General features: G+C 37.9%; 1 protein-coding gene across 3 annotated transcripts in view; it reads right to left on the bottom strand.

Annotated features, from left to right (window-relative positions):
* Nucleotides 1-217: 217 nt before the first annotated feature.
* Nucleotides 218-23,186, bottom strand: part of TLCD4 (TLC domain containing 4) — a 70,871-nt gene continuing 47,902 nt past the window's right edge. For all 3 annotated transcript variants that reach the window (XM_019457575.2, XM_019457576.2, XM_019457577.2), the window contains exons 6-7: nt 20,912-20,985; nt 218-6,099 (exon numbers count right to left, since the gene is read on the bottom strand). In XM_019457575.2, coding sequence (XP_019313120.2) covers nt 5,781-6,099; nt 20,912-20,985 — 393 coding nt within the window. In that variant the 3' untranslated portion in view covers nt 218-5,780. The remainder of the gene's footprint in view (nt 6,100-20,911; nt 20,986-23,186) is intronic.

A 23,186-nucleotide genomic window follows, 5' to 3' on the forward strand; every position in this document is an offset into this window, starting at 1 on the left:
CTATGCTGTCTGCTGGGCCTTCTGGGTTGTTCCAAGGCGGGGACCTCAGGGAGAGAAGGGAGGGAGCAGAGTGAACAAGTCCTATAAGCATCGTGAAGAATAAATAGGAGCTTTAGGATTCAAGAGCTAGAAGAGAGGATTGGGTTGGAGGAAAGTAATTTTTCTCATCAATGTATTCATTAATTACTATTAAAGTGTACACTTTGCAGACTCGAACTTTTGCACTAAATAACTGTGGTTTTATTAATTTTCTCTCACAAAATACAAAGCTTCGCACCACATTAGTGTTCTAACACAAGAAAATCTGAAGGTTTTCCTTGGGAGGTGGGATGATTTATATATAGGATATTGATTTTATACACATTCTTAAAATTCATATCAAATAAAATTGTCATGATAAAGGAATGCCAACCTTGTATAACATGCAGATTATTGCTTAGAAGTTGCATATACCTTAAATTGGCACACATATAAAGTATACAAACATTTGAAAATGTTAAGGGAATTACCTAGAGATATTAAGTAATCCCCTCCAAATTAAGCACAACCAGAGACGAAAGTAAAGAATACTAAATTGCTATTTTAAATGCTGATAAATCTGAAGAACACTGATGTGTAAATTACCAAGTCTCACATTTTGTAAAGAAAACAAAGTTCTTCATTCAGCCTTATGGAAATAAATTAGAAGGCGTGTTCTCAAAGTGTTAAATGTATTTTGAAAGACTTCCAAAATCGTTCTAACAATTAAGTAGTAATGTTGTATATATTCCCAGAAAAAAAATTGTATATATCACTATGGCTATCACATTTGCTGCAATTTTCGAGTAACTTTTTCAAATGAAATCTATGTCTAAAGGTTATTTTTACAAATTCTAATAATTACCAGAAAAACCTCATAACCATCCTAGTTACAAGTCAGTAAGAGAATATTATCTGTGCAAAAATTCCTTAAGTAAAAAGCAGATATGACCACACTAGAAGCAAACCAAGCAAGAAACAGAAAAAATATAGCATATTTTATTTACAGTTATATTTTCAGGCTTCATTAACCAAGAAGCAGCAAACACCTAACGCGCGCTTAATTACAGAAAGAATTATGTAAAGATATAAAGAAAAACATATACAGATGATAATTAACGAGTTTTTAGCCAGAGGTATTGTATTTCTATCTTTAAGATTTAGAAATATTTCTCATTGTTTTTGGTCTTATATATAGGGCCTGATATCAAAACTGTCTACTGCTCAAGGGAATCAGTGTAAACATTTTCAATGCAAACAACCCAATCTTTAGCAGCTAGCCTTCAGTTCTTCATTGTTATCCAAAATATCTTCAAATACAGGTACAACTTACTACCAAAGCTATATAGAGGCAGTTGGAAGTCTAGGCTGGAAAGGGACAGGGCTCAAGTCCTTGGGTGTTGCACTTGTAAAATATGCTGAGTAATCCACTTGCTGGTCAGCTTGTTTTTAAAGGATACACGACCATAACTAAATTTGGTCAACTAAAGAGCAGGACTCAGTAACGCTGCCAGACACCTCAGTTCCTCCTCTTCCAGTCATAGGGTCTAAGGAAGAGCATTTAGATAATGTGCATGCCTGCAATGACTCCCCAGCTGAAACGTATTCTAAAGCTCTTCCTGCTGAGCCAGTTTAAGAAAGAGACTACAGATGTTTCTCAATAAAACTATAGTCTCATTAGCCTTGTCTCATCTTGTAACAAGTGTTATTAAGTACTAAATGGCTTCCGATAGCCTCTTAGCAATTATGGTTTGTCTGATTCCCACTTAAACTTACTGTAATGCTTCGCCCCCACCCCCCGCCCCGGAAGAACATGCTTGAATACTTTGAAATTTGCCACAATAGGCTGGGAAGCTTAAGGGCATGGGGAAGCCTCAAGAGTTGACATTGAAAGGTGTTGGCATAAGAGATGGAGGTGCCGATAAAATCGTCAGGGTGTTAAGAGGAGGAGATGGAAGGGCTGGGAGGATTCAGAGAGAAACTTCTACATGATGGAGGAGCATCATGACTTTTAAGGGAAAATCAGTCGTGGTGTCTCCAACTCCAGGTCCTGCTGGCTTCCCACTGTTCTCACACGTACTACGTATGTTTCATGTCAAAACTCACTTTCGGTAGCTTTAGTGTGCCTGTCGTCAACCAGCTGTGGGTAAGGCTGGGTGGTTTGTGCGTGTGCCCACGGTCTCCAGACACAGGAGGGGTCTCACTGCTGTGCTGGTTCATAACTGCGGAGAAACACTGTGCCACATTTCTGATAAAATTCTACGAGTTTGCTTCTTCTGGAATTCAAAACATATAAATGCATAGTCTTCCATGAATATAAGTGATGATGTCAACAATGACATGGACTTTTCCATTTCAAGCAACAGAGTAAACCACTGATAAGCCAATTCATATGTATATTTATGTATTGGAGTTAAGAGTAACCTAGAAACAGAAGTTTGTTCAAACGTTTATTTTAATAGTGTCTTTTGGAACATGTTTATTTCCCTCAAAAGCAAAACAGAACATGAATATTACAACTCTCCCCTAGACATCTCCATAAGACTGTTTCTAATGCAGGATGACAAATGGTGTAACGCATAAAGCTGGCCCTTCATGCCCGTGAAGGGACGGTTCTCCAAACACCGGATACACCTCAAAGAAAGTATCCAATTTAAAAACTGATAGTTTAGCAAACGATTGAATCAAGTAGATTAAAATTTAGAAAAGGATTTGATTCAAACACCCATATACTAGGCAGTTTTTAAAACTAGACCTTTACAATAGTTCTGGGGCATCCACGGTATATCAGTCACCCTTAGGAATGGTGAAGACATTATTATTTCTCTTAACACAGTGCTAACTCATGAAACAACAAAACTAAACAGGTGGAATAAAACAGGTGGAATAAAAATTGCATCTTAACTCACTATAAGGTATCAAGACACAACTTATGCAGGAGTTATTTTTTTTTACTCATATGTAACTCCATTTTGAGTTTTAAATAAATGCAAACAATACTCACTAGAAAGATTTTCGACACAAGAATGCAAACTCTATGAACTCAAACTCATAATTTTTAAATTCTCCCAAATATCAGATGCAGAATCTATGATCTTGCATGCTGATTTTCATTCATTTCTAAAATTTTGTAAGAATCGTTTATTTTTTTAGACAACTACATGTTCAAAGAACATCTTTATAGTTACAGGTTGTCACTAATCTTTTTCTATAAAAATAGAGTTGCTTAAAAATTTATACCAATTTGCTTTTATGTTCTACAAATATTTTAATAGAGTTGTTAAATATCAGAACGCCTAATAGAATCATTTAAATTAATCCATGTAGTCAAAATATTTAATATGTAAAATGTCTAGCAAAAGTTTGTCATTTAATAAATGAAAAATTCATCGTTTAATAAATGATATGTTCTGTCTTTAACGCCTTGTATCTTAGGTAGGTGGACACAATCCTAGAAGAGCGAAGTATAGTTCCTATGAAAATCTGATTTAAAGTAGCACGGCAGTTTGCAGTGTCTCTTCCATTTCATGTGCGTTGTGAGAGGAAACATGGAGCTTCTACTTTTGGGTATTGAATCTGGATGTTGAATTAGCTGTCATGCAGCCAGCATAAAATAAGAATTGCTGACCAAGGGAATGACAAACTTTAGTTCAAAGCATTGCTATTTTAAACACACTTGCTCACTGAGCAGCTATACTGATGAAAAGTACTGTCAATGAAAGTAAAAATGAAGTTTTAAGCATGAAGTAGCAAGCATAAAAACCCAAACTACTATATGGAAACTCACTGAGCAGTGAGTTTTATATTACAATACATTGCAATATATTGCTTTATACTGACTTCATTTTGTGGTGGGTTTAAAATCTGTTCAGAAACTATAGAAATATCCAAAGAGTCAAAAATATTTATTTCAAGTTTTGCTTCTTTCTAAAGGAATTGATTTCCAAAATAGTTTTCTAATATAAATGTGTTCCTTTTAAAAAGTCAGTTTTCTTGCAAAAGAGCAAGAAAAGAACAAGATAAAACCATGTGCTTTCCTACCCTCTCTAAACCACCAATACACATTTAAGTGCCTATGATGTGGAAGGCACAAAATTTGGTAACAAATTATCAATGTAATATCAGTAGCTTTAAAAGCAAATACCTATACTTTACATTACTTTAAGTCATTCAAAAATAAGTATACCTAGTATAAGCTGATCAATTTGATTTTCTCACTGACTGAGATTTCAATTACCTTCTTTAAATGGTCTAAAACTTATCAGGCTCTATCTGCATTAGACAGCCAGATCAAATCAAATCAAATCAAGTCAAATTAAATCAAAGTTGATTCATCATAACATGAACAATGAAAAGAGAATCATTCTTCTACCAACTGAGAAACTGAGTGGATTCGATCTTTTGGTTTGGGTTCAATTAAATTCAAGTATCTGTCACTGGTTAAATTTCTTTTTTTCTTACGTAAGAACAATCATTAAAGTCAAGTACTTGAGAAAAATAAAGGCAATAATAGATAACTATATAATTCTATATTTGGGTTGCAAGAATCAAAGAAAAAGCAAACATATACTTACACACACACACACACACACACAAAACCCAAAAAACAAAAAACAAAAAACCAGAGTCCCTAGTCATGTATTATCGCATAAGACAAGAATATTGATGATCAGAATACTTGGATTAAATTAACTATTTTTTTTCCCTGTACTTTAGGAAAGATAGAAAGTCAAAGCACTCAAAATATTGACTAAGCAAGCATGGGTGTGAACTGTGAGTAAAATGTGAATACTGATTTTTTAGAGTTTTGGTCTCATCAAGGAGAGGCCTACCTTAGGAGCATGATATATACATACTGCATAACACTTTGGTGCTGATGATGTTGGGTTCTGAACTTAGGGGAGGTTTTGCAAATAGAAATCATATTTTTTTTTCATGGAAAAAGTGCCAGGGAAACCGAGACAGCAGTGTTAAAGCTTTTTTCTTAATGATTCCTCTTATTAGCCTAAATAGTCATCTACAACATGCGTTTTTAGAAAGAGGAATTCATCTCTCAAGGAGCTCTGAAAGATCTGTCTTAAGACTTACTACAAATAAAAAAGCAGTACTTTGATAAAATGTTAAAAATAGAAATAATAAAGTGAGGTCTGAAAAATCGAAAAATGAAAGAAGTATTTTCCATGACTGAACTAATTAAATATTCCCAAAGCAAGCAAAATACTTCACCATTAATAGATGATAGAATATCTAAACAAAAAAATACATTATTACTAATAGCCTAAGAAAAAGAACAGCTCAACAATTCAGAAATTAAACCCTCCACAGGTATTGACAGCCATAGCACAAAATGAGCGCAGTACAACGAAAGGTTGAGAGCTATTTACAAATTTAAAAGCAGTTTCCATTCTTTCAGAAAACCTGGTGACACAAAACAAGCTCATCAAATTAGAATAGTCATCTTTTCACAGAGAAAAATACCAATGCAGGTTAACAGATTTCTGGAACGATTCGCCACTATATTTATAATTTTTTTATTTGAACCTTTAAGATTTTATCCATGCTTATAATGCAGAAGAAAATCAGAAACGAAATTTTGGACTAAAAGTTTTAGTTTCTCTTTTCTAAAGGTTAAAAAAAGAGAAAGCACTGAAACCCTCGATAACAAGTATAATTAATAAGAAGCACAAGAACATGCCGAGAATTCATCCTATCAGTAGATATAATGCGGGTAGTAATAAAGTATGCTTATCAACAGCCAACTTTTAGTCAAGTTTTCCATTCTGAAGACTACTTTTGGCTTTCTCTTGTCTGATGAGAGAGATGACTTTGACGCAACCTTTTGTAATTTTGATCATCCACATGACATTCATCACATCCAAAACAATACAAGTAGAGATCCAGGAGCATTGGGTTAAAAATCCAAGCCTTATGTAGGCTTCTGTTCCTAACACAGAATAAATGTAGCTATAAAAAGGAGGCATCGAGACAATCCGCACGATGAAGAACACCACTGTCATGAGAATTCCATTGATGACGTTAGCCTTGGAAAACTTAGGATACTTCAGAGCTTCAAAGAACCACCTGGAAAAAATTTTTAAAAGCATCACATTTACTCGCATCGCTGAGGATTAACCATTTTAATTTTAGTTTCCAGTTTTTAAAATTCAGTGAACATCCCCCCTAAGATTTATATGGAGAGGCAAAGGGCCTAGAATAGCCAACACAATACCGAAAAGGAAGAAAGTTGGCAGACTCATACTACCCACTTTCAAGACTGACTTGCTATATAAAGCTACAGTTATTAAGACAGCATGGCATTGGTGAAAGATCAACAGTGTTAGCTTGGAAACAGACCCACAGAAATATACTGAGCTGACTTTTGGCTATGGTGTAAAGGTAATTCAATGGAGAAAGGATCATTTTTTCCAACAAACAGCTGAAACAAATGGATGTTCAGATGCAGAAAGATGAACCTACACAGAGACCTCACACTTTGCACAAAAAATAACTCAAAATGAACCACAGACATAAATGTAAAATGAAAAACTATGAAACTTCTAGAAGAAAACCCAGAAAAAAATCTGCATGATCTGAGGTTTGGCGATAGTACTTTAGATATAACACCAAAAGCATAAACCGTGGAAAAAAAATGTTGGTAAGTTGGACTTTACTAAAGTTAAAAACTTGCTCTGTGAAAGTCACTGTTAAAATAGACACCCATACACTGGAAGAGAATATTTCAAAATACATACAGGATAATATACCCAATGTATGAAAAGAACACTTACAACTCAACCATAAGGCAACAACCCAATTAAAACATGGGCCAAAGACCTTAAACACCTCATCAGGGAAGATACACAAAAGGAAAATAAGAATATGATAAGATGTTCAACATCATTGGTCACTAGAAAACTGTAAATTAAAACAATGAGATACTACTGCATATTTATAAACATAACTAAGATCCTGAAGTCTGAAAATCCCGATTGCTGGCAAGGATATGGAACAACAGGAACCCTCAAACATTGCTGGTGAGAATAAAATGGTAAAGCCACTTCGGAAAACAATATGGCAGTTACAATGCTAAACATATTCATAGCATACAACCCAGCAATCACACTCTTAGGTACTTTTCCCAACTGATTTATGTCCACACAAAAAAATGAATGCAAACATACATACAATATGGATCTAGAATATTTTTTACTACCAGAAAGTAAGAAAGTGCTCAAAAGCAAAATGATAAGGTTATATCAAAGGGCCACAGAAGCCAAGTGAAAGAATTCAATGGCAAAAGCTGTAACATTCTGAACAAAGTAAACAATGAATAAATAATGTGGTATTGGATTTAAAAAAAAAAAAAACCTGATGTATAAAATAAATATTCATGGATCCATAGTAATATAAACAAATGAAGGAATTAATGATTGGAGGAGAAAAGATAAATATCCTGTACAGAATAATTACAAATGATTTATGTAGATATTGTAACCTCAACGAGTTGAAACATAACTCCCCACTGCTATTCACAGGGACTCCATTCCAGAGTTCAGTATAGAAGGCAGGTGATGTAGTAAGAGTAACTTTAAAACAGAAATGTGACAAACTCTACTTCAGCCAGGTGAGCAAGGTGAACATCAACAGTGATAAGTCATGTTTATAGTGTTCAGGCCTGGCACGCTGTCGTGAGAATGGCACTTTACTTACACGGTCTTCCTCCAAAAACCCATAACCCGAGTCTAATGATGAGGAAAACATGAGACAAATCCAAATTGAGAACTACTCTGCAAAACACCTGACCGGGACTCCTCAAAAAACAACCAAAGTCTGAGAAACCATCACAACAGAGAGGAGTCTTTGGGAACCTTCTGTAACATCCTTGCAACTTTTGGAGACGTCTAAAATTATTTTTTTATTTTATTTTTTTTCAATGTTTGTTCATTTTTGAGAGACTGAGCACGAACAGGGGAGGGGCAGAGAGAGGGGGAGACACAGAATCTGAAGCAGGCTCCAGGGCTCTGAGTTGTCAGCACAGAGCCCGACATGGAACTCGAACTCATGAACCATGAGATCACGACCTGAGCTGAAGTCGGACGCTTAACAAATGAGCCACCCAGGCACCCTTAAAATTATTCTTAAATAAAGCTTCTTTTTAAAATTGTAGTACTTTCTCTATTCTACTTTTTTCTCCTTAAAAAAAAGATCTTGCCTAATTTTACCTCATTATTTTAGAGATTAAGTTGTAACTATAGTAAAATATGTCCATGTATCTTAATATTTAACTTGGCTGAATTAGTTACGACTAAGCTAGAAACTGCTCAACCTCGGTAGCTAAAGTTTAACAGTTAAGAAAACCTTAAAATATTTTACTAAGAGAGATCAAAAGATCAAGTAGGAGTAATTGGTAGGATAAGAGGTATGTTACAATTTCTAAGTGTACGTAGGGTGACAAGAGAGAAGCTCAATTATTCAAGGCAATTAAAAGAGAAACTATTTAGGCAGCAATGGTCAAATTAATAAAATATCACAAATAGGAAAAGCGTCACGGAAGCAGTCAAGTCAAAATCTTTTGTTCTAATCCAGATCTTCCATCCTACAGTCTCCTCTGCTCCAAGGACTTCCCGTTACCCTCAGCCATTCACCTCTTCGACTATACGGTGGCCTTGGGATCACTCAAATGACCTCTGTCATCACAACCCTTAGCATCCCACGTTTCACTTTGCCCATTTCCACCTAAAGCCATTCTTTGACCTCCTGACTCTCAAGTCCCTCAGTATCAGCCTTCAGACTTTGATTACTTCCGTTCCTACCTCCCTGACCTTGGTTGGCTTCAGAAGACCTATCAGCGCCCTCAGGTCTCTCGCCACTTTACCCATCCCACCCTTGTTGCCTACCTCCAAAAGCTCATCACACCAGCTTTCCCAGGCACGTCACGTACACCGCAGGTGGGTGCTGTGCTCTGCAGACAGGCTGCCGGGGCTCAGAGCCTGCCTCTGCCACTTAACGCCTGCACGGGCTTTCCTGTTATTGACCTCTATGCCTCAGGTCTAGCTCTACAAACCTGGGGACGACGACAGGACCTCCTTTCTGCTAGGAAGCTGTTACGACACACAGTAAGAATCTCCCCCTGCCGTATTAAGAACTCAATAAATAACTATTCCTCACCCACATATATTTTTTTAAATGTTTATTTTTGAGAGAAGGACGGTCAGAGCATGAGCAGGGGAGGGGCTGAGAGAGAATCTGAAGCAGGTTCCAGGCTCTGGGCTGTCAGCACAGAGCCGAATGCAGGGCTCGGACCCACAAACTGTGAGATCATGACCTGAGCCAAAGTTGGACATTTAACTGACTGAGCCAGCCAGGTGCCCCTCCTCACCCATATGGATATTAAGGGAAATGGCAGGCACAACTATAATTTAAAGAGAGCTGGGCTTCTGTTGAATTCTCAAGTTTGCTTTAGTCCCTTTACTTAACTCTACACTCTCCATAAAGTGCTTCCAACCTCTGTGTCACCACTCAAGTCACTTCTCTTCCTCATTCCTTTCTACCTCTTAGTCCCTGCAGAGGAACTGGCTTCTTCTAACTACTGAGGTATTAAGGTTCCATCAAGCATGAATTCCCCAAACTCTGACCTCAGGGTCTCGAAACTTCTTTTTGGGCACCTTTACCTTTATACTCAGATGTATACTTCTTTGCCATGCCCAGGACCCCACCCCACCTTCTGGGACTTTAGTCCATCAATTCTCCCCTTCCTCTGTTCCATCTAGATCGATCCTTTCTTCTTTCTCACCAACATGCTCAATTCTAATCCAAAAGTCTCTCCTCTGCTTGTCTTCCCTATCAACTTTTTGAAAGAGAAGTCAACAGTATATTCACAGACATTTTTGTGATACTTCACAGCCCAGTACAATATGATCACATTCCCCTGCAAAGGAACTGGTCACCAGTGGCTTCCCCAGGCCCAAGACAGTGGGCTCATCTTAGCCTTCATCTCAGGTGGCCTTTCTATAGCATATGACACTGCCAACCATCACACTTCCGTCTCTCCTGACTTCCATGATACTATTTCCTCTTCATTCCCTATAATCACACTTCTCAGTCTCCACTTCTTCTGCCTGTCCCTTAAATATGTGTGCCCCCAGGGGCGCATGGGTGGCTTAGTCAGTTAAGCGTCTGACTTCAGCTCAGGTCACGATCTTATGATTCGTGAGTTAGAGCCATACTGGGCTCTGTGCTGACAGCTCAGAGCCTGGAGCCTGCTTTGGATTCTGTCTCCCTCTCTCTCTGCCCCTCCCCTGCTTGTGCTCTGTCTCTCCCTGTCTCAAAATATACACATTAAACAAAAAATTTTTTTAAATATGTGTGTCTCCCAAACACCATTCCCTTCTATATGTGCTACCAAGGTCATTTCATCCACTCTCAGAGGCTCACCACCCTAGCACAAATCTTTGACTTCAAGTTCTCTCACACAGACTACTTGTAGTTGCATATTTCTAAGTTACTGTTGAACATTTTCACCTAATTTTTGGTGAGCATTTACAAATCACAAATTCTCAAATATGCCTAAAACTCAACATGCCAAGAATCAATACCTTACTCCCTGCCTGGCAACCCCTCCTCTACATTACCACCACCACAAAAACTGCCTGTTTCTCTTCTGACCCTCTCAATCATTTGTTTGTTTGTTTGTTTGTTTTTGATACATGGAAACATTTTTATTTTCAAGAATAAATGCCATTCTAATATAAAAATTAAGGAATTTGCACAAGCAAGCTTTCATATAACACTGAGCCATACAAAATTGTTTTGTATAATTAAACGGCCATATTTCAGACAGCTAGATAAGACTAGAAAGAGTGCAGGGGCCATCTTTTCAGTACAGTTTGTGTGTTCGTGTGTCACAAGCATCCCAATGTCTGCTTTTTCTTTGTTCAAATTCAGGTCTTTCTGTGAAAAATGCGCCTGCATGTTTGTGTGCGTGTGTGCGTGCGTGTGCGTGGTTTGTAGATTTTATTGATTGATGAAACTGAAGTATAGTTGACATAACATAGTATATTAGTTTCAGGTATACAACATAGTGGTTCCACATTTGTATACACCAGAATTGATCACCACAGTAAGTCTAGCTAACTTTTGTCGTCATACAAAGCTGATACATTATTGATTGTATTCCCCACACTGTACCTTACATCCCCACTCATTTTATAACTGGAAGTTTATACCTACTGATCTTCCCAATCTTCAACAACGGTGTCACCAATGACTTAGTCATCCAAATCAGAAACTTGCAGTCACCCTAGACTATTTCCACAGTCTGTAACCAAGCCCTGTCTATTTTATTTGCTAAAAGTCTTCCTTATCCCTTCCTGATTCATTCCATTCCCGCTGCTGCCATTATAATTTTTGGTCCTCAGTATGTCTTACCTCGATGACTACATTGACCTAACTGGTCTCCCTTGATTCTAGCCTTTTCTCTTTTCATAAGTCCTGTATTTGGTCCAGACTACTTCCTGTTCTCCAAGCACTTCGTGTACTTTCCAAATTTTTGATTGTGTGGAAGGGTGATTATGTAAAAATCCAGACTTATGGAATTTGTCCTTTGGCTTTACTATGCAATCACCAACCATATTCATCGTCTGCCAATTTTTCCATGTGACTAGTGCCTGGTCTTTAAGTCAGTCTCTTTTAAAGGGAAGAGCTCATATATTGATACAAGGTGAAATAATATTTATATACTCTTATCTTCCTCTCTCACATCAGAAGGACCACTTATTTTGTTGGCATCTACTTCTTCCCTAATTCGAACACACTTTCATTCCATCAAATAAAGGCTAACAGTTTGTGAACATATGTATTGAAGCTGAAAGGGAAACGGGCAGGAAGAAGAAGGAAGACATGCATGTGAGAAGAAAGAACAGAGGGAAAACACTCTTTTACCCACATCCACAGTTATTACTAAGACAGGTGTACAGAAAAGATAGCAAATTGTAGGCGTTTATAATCTTCACCCAACCCCACAGAGAAAAATCTGTCTTTGGTCATTTAGCACTTCTTCCTCCACTGCCCTTCTAAAGAAAATTGAATCTTTTAATTAAGTCCTGGGAATTAACTGTGCAGAGTGTGGTACTAACTACAAATCATGTAAAAACAAGGTATTATTTGGTGTAATTCACATCTGGAAAGAGCAGGAAGGTTCTTTGCAGATAGAGAAAGAAAAAATGTGAGGAAAGAGGATGGGATCATAGAATCAATCCCTCCACACAGCAATGGTTCGGGGAGTTTCTGGAGTTGGGAGTTAAGGATCAGAAGTTTGAATGAGCCTTGGGAAAACTGCAGGGTCTCGGAGATATTGTGAGTTCAAGAGGAGCGAAGAGAATTTTAAGAAGTGTTTCTGTGAGTAACAAACGATCTTTGTTGACACCCTTGGAAAAACTCCAAAAAGGTTTTGGATGCTGTACTGTTTCTGGGACTCTACACAGAGACTGGGCAGTGAGCTGACCCTGGTTATATCCTGGTTGCAAATGTAATTCAGGCATGTAAACACTGGTATTTAATATTAATCCTGAAATTTTAGGGGTTCAGGAACTTAATTTTAGAGAAGTTGCCCCACACCCCAATATTATTTTGGCTCTCCTTCCCCTTCTAAACTATTCCTTCATTATATGTAGTCTTCCTTATCTTATGCTTCAATTCTAGACACTCGTCATTTAAATGCCATCTTTTCTCATGGTTTCAAATGTCACCTCTACCTGATCATCCCAAAATTCCTCTCTGTACCTCTCACTACATTTCCACTCAGATGCTCTGTTTGTCCTCTTATCTGACATCTCCAGGCCAAATCCACCACCTTTCCCGCCCCCAGTCTTCCTCATACCCTGTCTCTTTTCGTGGGTCAATTCCTCAAAGGTATATAATTAAGTGATCTTAAACTCATCCCTTTTATCTACCTCTAATTTCTCATCCATTGCCAAAATCCCCTTTTCTTCCCTGAAAATCTCTATTTCGTTGTCTTTTCTCTATCCCCACAGCCTAATTTGGACTCCTATTTATTTTCAGGACTAATGAAATCACACCATTCATTCACAAAACTAAGAGCTGTCTGCTAACCTCCTAACTCTACATTTTGCCTCCAATCTTCCAATCTATCCTACAAATACCAAAAACTACAATTAACTCAGGGCTATTTTCAGAATGTCTTCCTCTGCTAGACTACATTCTCACTGTCCACTGGATCAAGTTCAATCAGCTCTCTCTGACACTCAATACCCTCTATGCCTATCCATCCTCTTCCTAAGGCATACTCTTTAATCCCACAAGTCTGGGTTTCTCTTTCACATGGCATGTTTATCTCACTTTTTAAAAACTCGTGTTCATTTCTTCCTGCTTGAATGGAGGGCCTCCCCTCCCCACCCACTTCTAAAATCATCCCAAAACATTTTAAGGATAGCTCCCACCTTCTCAGGTGAAGACTTGCATGGCAAATATCAATCAATGATAGATCTTAAAATGTGGTCCCTGGACCTCTGAGACTTTTTGGAGGGGGTACAGGGGAAAACTATTTTCATAATAATATTAAAATATTATCCACCTTGCTCCTTGGGTTGATTTCTATAACGACGGTGCAAAGCACTGGTAGATAAACCTGGGATCTTAGTGCAAATCATGGCATTGGCACAAAATGGTACTAGTAGACATTGTATTCTCTCCTGCCAGACTCTTGCAGTTTAAAACAAAACAAGGAAGTAAAAAAAAAAAAGAAAAAAAAGGACAAAGTTAAAAAAAAAGGGGTGGGGGGTAAAGCCAGTTTCACTTAAGATAAATGCCCCTAATGAAGAATAATAATTTCATTGCATCATGGCCTTTGAGTATATCGTTTTAATATTCTGTGTGATAAAATGGGAAGTATATACAACACACGTCTGCTACGAAGTATAATAGTTGTCTGGAGGAAATACCCTTGGATGATGATTTGAATTGTGAGCTAAACTACATGCTTTTTCCATGGACCATCATTTGTACTTGAAAAAAAAAAAAACCCTGAAAAACTATGGTTATTTCAACTCGGGTATTTGGCAGGCGTTTTCTCAAAAATGAAAAGTGAGTTTGTCACATCGAGAGAAGAAGCTTGTATTTGTTGCCAATAACAGAATTTGAACTTTCAAATGAAAATCAGAATTTTGGAAAATTTTTATCTGCCACTATGAATTTGGTAGCCTCCCAATACTTAGACTTTTTAAACGAGATCAGTGGTGATACTAATGTGACTTTTTTTAATATTACTAATAAACGTACCAACATTTGGAAGACCTACATAACTCAGCGACCCAAACGGCCAAATGACCAAGGCATGATGTTACATAATTAGGCATGTGCAAAAGATTCAAAGCGCAAGAAAGACCAATGGACTTGAATGTAACTATGTATAGAAAGTTTGTTGATATGGTTTCAGATTCTACATTTAACTAACCTTTAAGAAACTACCTCTTGGTATATTTTGGTGTAATGTTCAAGAAGAATATCCACAATTATGTGAAAAGGCTACTAAAGTGTTTCTACCTTTTCCTACTACATTATTAACTCTGAGAGGCCAGCGTTTTTTGTTTTTTGTTTTTTTTCATGTGCTTCTACCAAAACAACATTTCACAACAGACTGAAAACAAGAGCCAGCCCTGAGAATCCAGCTAAATACCATCATGCCAGACACCAGAAAGATCTGCAAAAATGTACACCCGGGACACTGTTCCCTCTAGGATTGTTTTCATTTTGGCAATGCAGTTATTTTTCATACAAAAAACACATTATGTTGACATAAAATATTATTGTTACTATTAAATGAATTAATAAATATTTTTAATGTCGCAGTCTGAAGTTCCAATCTGGCAAATATCAATAGATATAAGCCCACAGGAAATAAAAGTTCATTCAAGTCCTCAATAATTTATGAGATCTACAAGTTTGAGAACAGCTGTTTTATACCATTAATACCAGCACTTTTTTTTTTCACATAATGTCTTGTTTTACTAGCTCATTATTTTCTATTTTTAAGTCTTATTTTCTCAAACACAGACACACCACTAGACACCAGTGGTGTCTGGAAGGCAGGGACTGGGACATTTGGGTACTGAGGAGGTATTTAGTAAGTACTGAATTCACATATCAAGGAGCATATGTACAAAGTTCTTATAAGATATTGGATTTTAATATCAATGCAATGCATAAATATGTCCTCATGACAGTTCATTGCATTTAGGGAAGAAAGAAGTTACCGCCACTGAATTAGTTTTTATAAAAAGAAACCTGATGCACGGGTATAACTCAGCAGCAGAAATTTAACTGAAGCCCAGGTGTCTAAGCTTTATTTTAGTCCTCTTCCCTCTAGAAGCCACCACATGCATCCCATGTGTCTTCTTAAATTATACAAAGCTCCAAAATAGAGAAAACATAAAAATACCACAAACTCTAAAGAAAACAATTAACCAACAGAAAACTCTAAGAGAGCTTAAGTGGCTGCGCTTGATTTTGTTACTATCTGCTTGCTCTTCCGTGATACCATTTCTTGTTCACATTCCAAACACACTTCTCCCTTTCTTAATTTACTAAAGACTCAAAGATTTTATTTTTTTAAAAAAAATTTTTTTTTTCAACGTTTATTTATTTTTGGGACAGAGAGAGACAGAGCATGAACGGGGGAGGGACAGAGAGAGAGGGAGACACAGAATCGGAAACAGGCTCCAGGCTCTGAGCCATCAGCCCAGAGCCTGACGCGGGGCTCGAACTCACGGACCGTGAGATCGTGACCTGGCTGAAGTCGGACGCTTAACCGACTGCGCCACCCAGGCGCCCCAGGACTCAAAGATTTTAGATAAAGGTGTAGAATTAAGCTATCTCTAATTTTATGAGTTCTCAGAGAGTTTCAAACAAAAACAAATTGAAGTTCCTTTAAGCGTCAGTTAATTTTCTCCTGCTTCAAAGTCTCATAATCTGAATCACATTCAAGAGATGCTAAAGTTTAACTGATCACTTCCCAGGGGTCATTTTTTCAAAAAGCAATTAAATGGCTACTATGTGCCAGACAATGTTGGAGTACTGGACCATGCAAAGTTGAACAAAATTGCACCCTTGATCTAATGAACACAGAGATGAACCAGAAGAAACAGAGAGAGAGAGAGAGAGAGAGAGAGAACATTATCATAAAATACACTAATCCTAATGGGGTAAATGTATGTCACTATTGCGGAAGCACAGGTGAGGGACACCCAGCTCAACCCAAAAGAGATGGGATTCAGTGATGGAAATAATCCTCAGGCTGAGTCTTGAAGGATGAGCCAGGAGACCTTTTCAGCATATGGACAAGTTGGAATGAGAGGAGATTTTGGAGGGAAAAATGTGGTGGAAAGAGAGAAGACAGCTATTCTTGGAAAATTTTGTATCACATTGAAGAGCCCACATCTTATCCTGTAATGCAGCAGGAGCCACTGAGGGGATTCAACCAGGGAAGCTGCATGTTCGTTTTTGGGTTTTAGGGGGATCATCATGGAAGATACTGATAGAGAAGAGAGACAAACGGGGAACAGGACCGGAGACAGGTAGACGATCTAGAGCAGGGATCAGCAAAACTTCCTCCACAAAGAGAGAGTAGACATAAAGTAAGAGGTTTTGGAAGCTGTATGGTCTCTGTCACAATCAACTTTGCTGTTGCAGTGTGTCAGCAGTCATGTAAACAAGTGAACAGAGCTGTGCCCCAATAAAACTTCATTTGCTAAAGAACAGCAATGGGTTCGGCCCTCGAGCCTTAGTTTGCCAACCTGCAGTCTAGAACAGCACTGTCCTAAAAAGCTTTCTGCAGTAACGAAAATGGTCTATGGATGTGCTACCCAATTCAGTAGACACTAGCCACATGGGGCTGTGAAGCATTTGAAATGTTACAAGTTAAACTGAGAACTGAATTTTTAACTTAATTTAAATATTAAATAGTTACATGTGGCTTGTGGTTACCCTACTGGGTAGTACAGGGTTAGAGTACTAGTACAGTAGCTTAGGCAAGAGATGATGATCAAGGGCACTGACAGTAGAGATGGAGAGTCAGTGGCCAAGGCAAGAAATATTTAGGAGGTTTTCTGGTAAGACCTGGTGATGGACCCAAATGTGGGTAAGGGAGAACAGTCAAAGGTGATTCCCACATATCGAGCGGGAGTGACCAAGAATGGCTGGGCCACATGCTGAACAAGAGGATATGAGACTACAGAGGGAAATATATTGCATTCTATTTTAGACATGTTGAATTTGATGTGCCACCTGGGAGGAGAAAACACTTGACTAAGACACAAAGAAGTGCGTAGTATTAAATATGTTCTTTTTAAGGAGAAAACAACTGTAGTACAGGGATGTTAAATAACTTACCCAAGGTCAGGGCAGGTAAGCGGCAAGGTTGAATTGCAACTTGAGTGTATCTGATTTTAAAACTCACACATTGCTCATTATGCCAAAATGAGCAAACAGGTAATTGCTGCTGCCTTGAAAATAGAACTCACCCCAGGGAGAAGCACTGGGCCACCCCAGAGGAAGATCAGTGGGCCCAGAAGAGAGCCTCAGGGAACACCAGCATGTATGGAACTGTCTCTTACTAAGGAGACTGAGAGAGGATGGTCAGAGAAATACAAGGACCAGATGAGTGCAGTGTCATGAAAGCAAAGGGAGTTGGGCCTTAGAAGGAGGTGAGGAATAGCATCGAGTCCACAGAGAGACACAAGACAGGCACCAAGGGTGTTCACTAGATTTTGCAACTAGAAGTCACTGGTGCCTCTAATGAAGCGGTTCCAGCAGAATGACAGAGGAGAAAGCCTAACTTTAATGAGTTAAAGAGCAAAAAAGATACAAAAAAGTAGAGAAAGTAAGTATAGACTATGCACTTCCAGTTTAGCATACTGAATATGTACGTCATTTAGAACTTATTGAACATATACCAAACGGCAAGCACGAAATCTCATTGAATCTCACAACAAACTGTGAGGCCTATAGGCATCGTTATCCCTGTTTTATAGGTAAGAAGCCAGGCTTAGAGAGATTAAATAGTCTTCCACTCATGTCCAATGGTAAGTGGGAGAGCTTGGGTCTGAATGTGGGTCTTTTGACTTCAAAGAACGTGCTCTTTGCTCTATACTTCCACGATTTCAGTCTTTGAGGATTGCAGAAGAATTATTATTTTAAAAAATTAAATGGCAGAGCCCAAGGAACTGATTATCTTCCTCAAAAAATAAGATTACATAGGGGTGCCTGGGTGGCTCAGTCGGTTAAGCGTCCAACCTTGGCTCAGGTCACGATCTCACGATTCATGGGTTGGAGCCCCGCGTCGGGCTCTGTGCTGACAGCTCAGAGCCTGGCGCCTGCTTCAGATTCTGTGTCTCCCTCTCTCTCTGCCCCTCTCCTGCTCGTGTTCCCTCTCTCTCTCAAAAATACGTAAATGTTAAGAAAAGATTACACCATCCGAAACAGTGGCATACAAAATAAGATAGTGTATAAGCACTTGGGAAAGAAAAGGTTAAGCAGCAGATCTATAACCCATTCTTTCCTGTTTTGGGGGTGGAAGGACCACTCCTCCCCCTTCCCCCACCACCTTTGGCAAGAAAAAAAGATCAGGCTAATTGCTTGGTAAGCATACTAATGACAGGCCTCCCAATAAATAGACTAATGGTATGTGTTGCTGGAGAGTCTCATCCACGAATGCTTTTAGGACTTAACCTACTCTAGGACTGCTTATAGCAAACAAACCTAGAATGTACAGATTTATGGGGCCTGACCCTCTGGGGAATGTTACATAAGTTATGTAATTATCTGAGTATTATATGGAGATGTGTCATAACCAAGAAAGCTCCTTCTATGTCCGCAATATAAACTATGCATATTGTTTATGGCCCTCATAGATAACTTCCAGTGTGCCCAATGCAAAAAGGACCCAGGGAGCCATTTTTATGTATCAGGATCCTTGAGATTATTAGTAAGGTTTAATACCGGATATATTCTCTAACTCACATGAGTCTGATTTGACAGTTTCAATTCTCTGGGTTATCTCTATACTACGTCACAAAAGGCTACATGCAATCATGGGAGCCTCCCCTGGCTTGGGACTTTGACCTAAGATTTTAAAGATAGGTAAATTTTTCAAAGATGGAGGGTAAATGGATGATGTGAATAAAGAAAGAAATGTCAGAATAACCCAGAGGTGCATGAGACAGTAAGTGTTCAAACCTGACTCTAATGAGTAGTAAGAAATAAGGCTGGAGACACAGGGAGCATGCTGCAATGAATGTCAAAGAGAAGAGTCTAAACAGGATTCAGTTTGTGGAAGAAAATAAGGTATAGAAAATGGAACACAGGGAACACTACGTCAGCAGCACTGTGAGGAAAGGATTGAAGAGAGGGTGAATCTGAAACAAGGGAAGTCAGTTGGAAGGCTATGGCAGTAAGTGAACCATGGACATCCCGAAGGTCCCCAACTAGGACCATGGATATGGAGTGAAAGGAACAGCCAACACTGCACAGAAAAAAACATCAGTAGACCTCGTTAAATGACAGGATAAAGGTAATAAAGCCTCATTACAAATCCATTGGCAAATATGAGTAACTACCTCCCTCCATGGGGTGGAGCTTAATTCCTTCTCTCCCTTGAGAGTGGGCTACATTTTGTATCTTGCTCTTAAAGAACAGAGTAAGGAAAAGAAAAAACTTCACAGTGGAGAAACCTGGCAAATACCACCTCAACCATGTGATGAAAGTTCAAATCCCCACTGATGTCATGTGGACGCATGTACCTCCTGATACGATGTGATGACAAGGGCACTCTGCCTCCATGGAATTCCTCCCCAAACCCCATAACCTCCATCTAGTCATAAGAAAAACAGAAAAATCCAGACTGGAGGACTCTTTATAGAATAACTGGACAGTACTTCTTAACACTGTCAAAGTCAGAAAAATAGGGAAAGACTCAGAACTGTTACAGACGACAGGAGACCAGGAAGACATGACAACTAAATGCAGTGTGGCAGTCTGGATTGAATCCTAGAACAAAAAAGAAAACACTAATGGAAAAACTGGTGTAATCCAACAAAGTCTGTAGGTCACTTAAGAGTGATGTATCAATATCGGTTTCTCAGTTTTGACAAATGTCCCAGGGTAATAGAAGACATGGGCAATAGGAAAAACTAGGTGAGGAGGATATAAGAGTTCCTGTGCTATCTTTGCAACTTTTCTGTAAATCTAAAATTAGAACACTGTTTTTCTTAAATGAGGAACTAAGGTAATGTCAATATCAGAATTTGGGAACAGGAGTCAGTTGGTGTCAAGAATATGAACAGGAAAGGCACCTGGGTGACTTAGTTGGTTAAGCATCTGACTCTTGATTTGGGCTCAGGTCATAATCTCATGGTTCTCGAGTTTGAACCCTGCGTTGAGCCCTACATAGGGCTCCCCACTGACAGTTTGGACTTGCTTGGGATTCTCTCTCTCTCCCCCCCCCCCACCATGCTCTCTCTGCCACTCCCCTGCTCACACGCATGCACACAAGTGCTCACACATGCTCTCTCTCAAAGTAAATAAACTTAAAAAAAAAAAAAAGAATATGAACAGGACCCAAGATGAACCCAAGTATAATAAAGCATCATCACCTTTCTGAGAGAGCTCTGTTCAAAAGCTAGGACCACCACTTTCTAGCTAGGGGATCTTGGACAAGTTTCTCCAACCCCTCCAACGTTTACTTTCCTCATTTGCAGAATGGTGATAACAGTTCATATCACATATTCTCATTTTTATTTAGTAGCTTTAGGATCTTGGAAAAAAATTTCCCCAAACTAAAGGTAAACAGCATAAGTGTAAAATAATGATATCAATAACCTACCGCTGATTCACAAAAGGGCTGGAAAGTTCTGCAAGCAGGCGAAAATTCCCAATGTATGCCAGCACTCCATCCTTCTGGATGATAAACATAAAATACAATGTCAGGGAGGCCATTCTTATCAAAATTTCCAAATATTAAAGGAACATTCAATAACTTCTCAGCATAAAATAACAATCAATGTCAAAACAGACCAAGTCTCCTAATTTTCTTCATGAGAAATTAGAAATGTCACTAGAATTCTACATTATTTTTAAAAGACAGCATATTGTATACACTTATGTTCATTTATAAAAACAGATTTTAAGCTGTTGTCTCATGTTGAATTAATGAATTCTGTAAATAGCCATCAGTAACGGCATCCTCAAATTGCTGTAGAAATAATTACCAAAGTAGCGTGAATTTCAGCACTTGAGGAATTTTAGAGCAATTAAATACCTAATAGAAACTCATTCTTATATCTATTAATGAAAGCACCTTAAAATCTCAAAAGTGTACTTCATATCCTAATTAACAACACGTGAGACTGTGAGCCGATGCTTATCTGCCAAATGTAACAACACATGCTAAAACTGATCTATCACATTTGACCTGCAAAAATATTTGTCAATCGGAAGATCCTACAGCTAAAACCCATACTTTCAGGACCTTTCTGAATTTAGAAACATAATACCTAGTACACTGTATGAATTTAATAATACGAAAAGTAGAGCAGAGTTAATAAGCATTAGAAAGAACACCAAACGTATACATTCCAAAAGTATCATGTAATTTAAAAACTGTTACTAGGTAAATAGAGTCATTCCACCACTTCCAGTTAAATCAGAATTATGATTGTACATAAAAAGAAATAATCCTACCTGCCCCCAAAACATTAGGTATACATGGAACTTCAGTCCTAAAAGCTATATACATGCTGCTTTCCAAATGGGAATATAAAGCAAAAACAAAAAACAAAAAAACCCTTTTTATTTGAAGGGTTTTCAGTTCTTCTCCACGGAAATTATTTTAGAGATTAAAAATTCAGAGCTGGTTTCAAGACTTAGCTTTTCCAAGACTAATCTAGAACTTTTTATAATCTCAAACTCACTGGCCTTAGGGAAACTGAAACGTGTGATGAGGAGAAATGGAAGGAGGAGGGACAAAGGGGCAAAGGCAGTGGGCAAGGTGAGTACAGCCACACCAGTCCAAGCACACATGACAACATAGGAGAAATAACTATGTACATGTGTCACGACTTTATCACGGAAATATAAAGAATTGGTGTTTATTTGAAATTATATATTTTTCTGTATTATTTACTTTTCTGTTACAATAAAAGCTTTTATTTAAACAAACAAGATTAGTTAAGGGTGGTAATTAGTCGTAATTAAAAATAGGACTAATTTAACAAATAAAATGCATGAAACTGTAATATTTTTAGGTTTCCTTTTGCCCTTTTAACTTTCTTTTGGATATTTAAATTTAGGAGGCTACATTATTATATATTTTTAAGAGACATAAATCTGAGACTTTGTAAAAGGAGAATGTAAATACAATGGGACTAATTAAATAGTTGTTACCTATATTTAATAAAAAATAATAGTGACATCTTCTTATCCACAATACAGATTTTTCTTTTTCTTTTTCCAGTATTACTTCTCTTAACTGCCTACAGCCTTTGGTGTGTGTGTGCGTGCGTGTGTGTGTGTGTGAGTGTGCATGTACACAAGCAAGTACACACACACACACATACACGCACACACACATATTTTTTTTTCAAGAATGAAATACAGTCTAACATAAAATTACTTTGACTTGTAGCTCTGCTCTTAGGAATCCACATTACAGTATCACTCCAATAGGATGACCTCAACCTAAATATTTTCTTAACAAAGGTGTGAGCATAAAATACTTGAGACTTTTACTAGCAACAGCAGGCTTTTTGGAGTTACAAGAATTAAGTTCCTAGCTCTCTGAAAAGGTCCATCCACTTTGTATCTATAGGCTTGTTTTGATAGACCAGCTATTTGTCTCTAAGGTCTTTTGCATGTACAAATTCATCATATAAACTATCCACTTCTAAAATATCCATCCTTTTTCAATACTGGAAAGCATACAAAATGGATTCCAAATAAGTTACAGTTCTAGTGAAGAAAATCCTGTTCAATGTGGCTACCATTTTCTGGTAATGCTTTTGAGTTCAGAAGCAGTTTTATTTCCCCAAATGAGCCATTCTTCCATTGTATGCTTGTCACAACCCTCAGACTACATTAACTAACAGAGGTGCTAATAGTTC

Source organism: Panthera pardus, unplaced genomic scaffold (assembly GCF_024362965.1).
Source record: "Panthera pardus isolate Hobbes unplaced genomic scaffold, ASM2436296v1 HiC_scaffold_11, whole genome shotgun sequence".
In the NCBI taxonomy this organism is placed as follows: domain Eukaryota; kingdom Metazoa; phylum Chordata; class Mammalia; order Carnivora; family Felidae; genus Panthera; species Panthera pardus.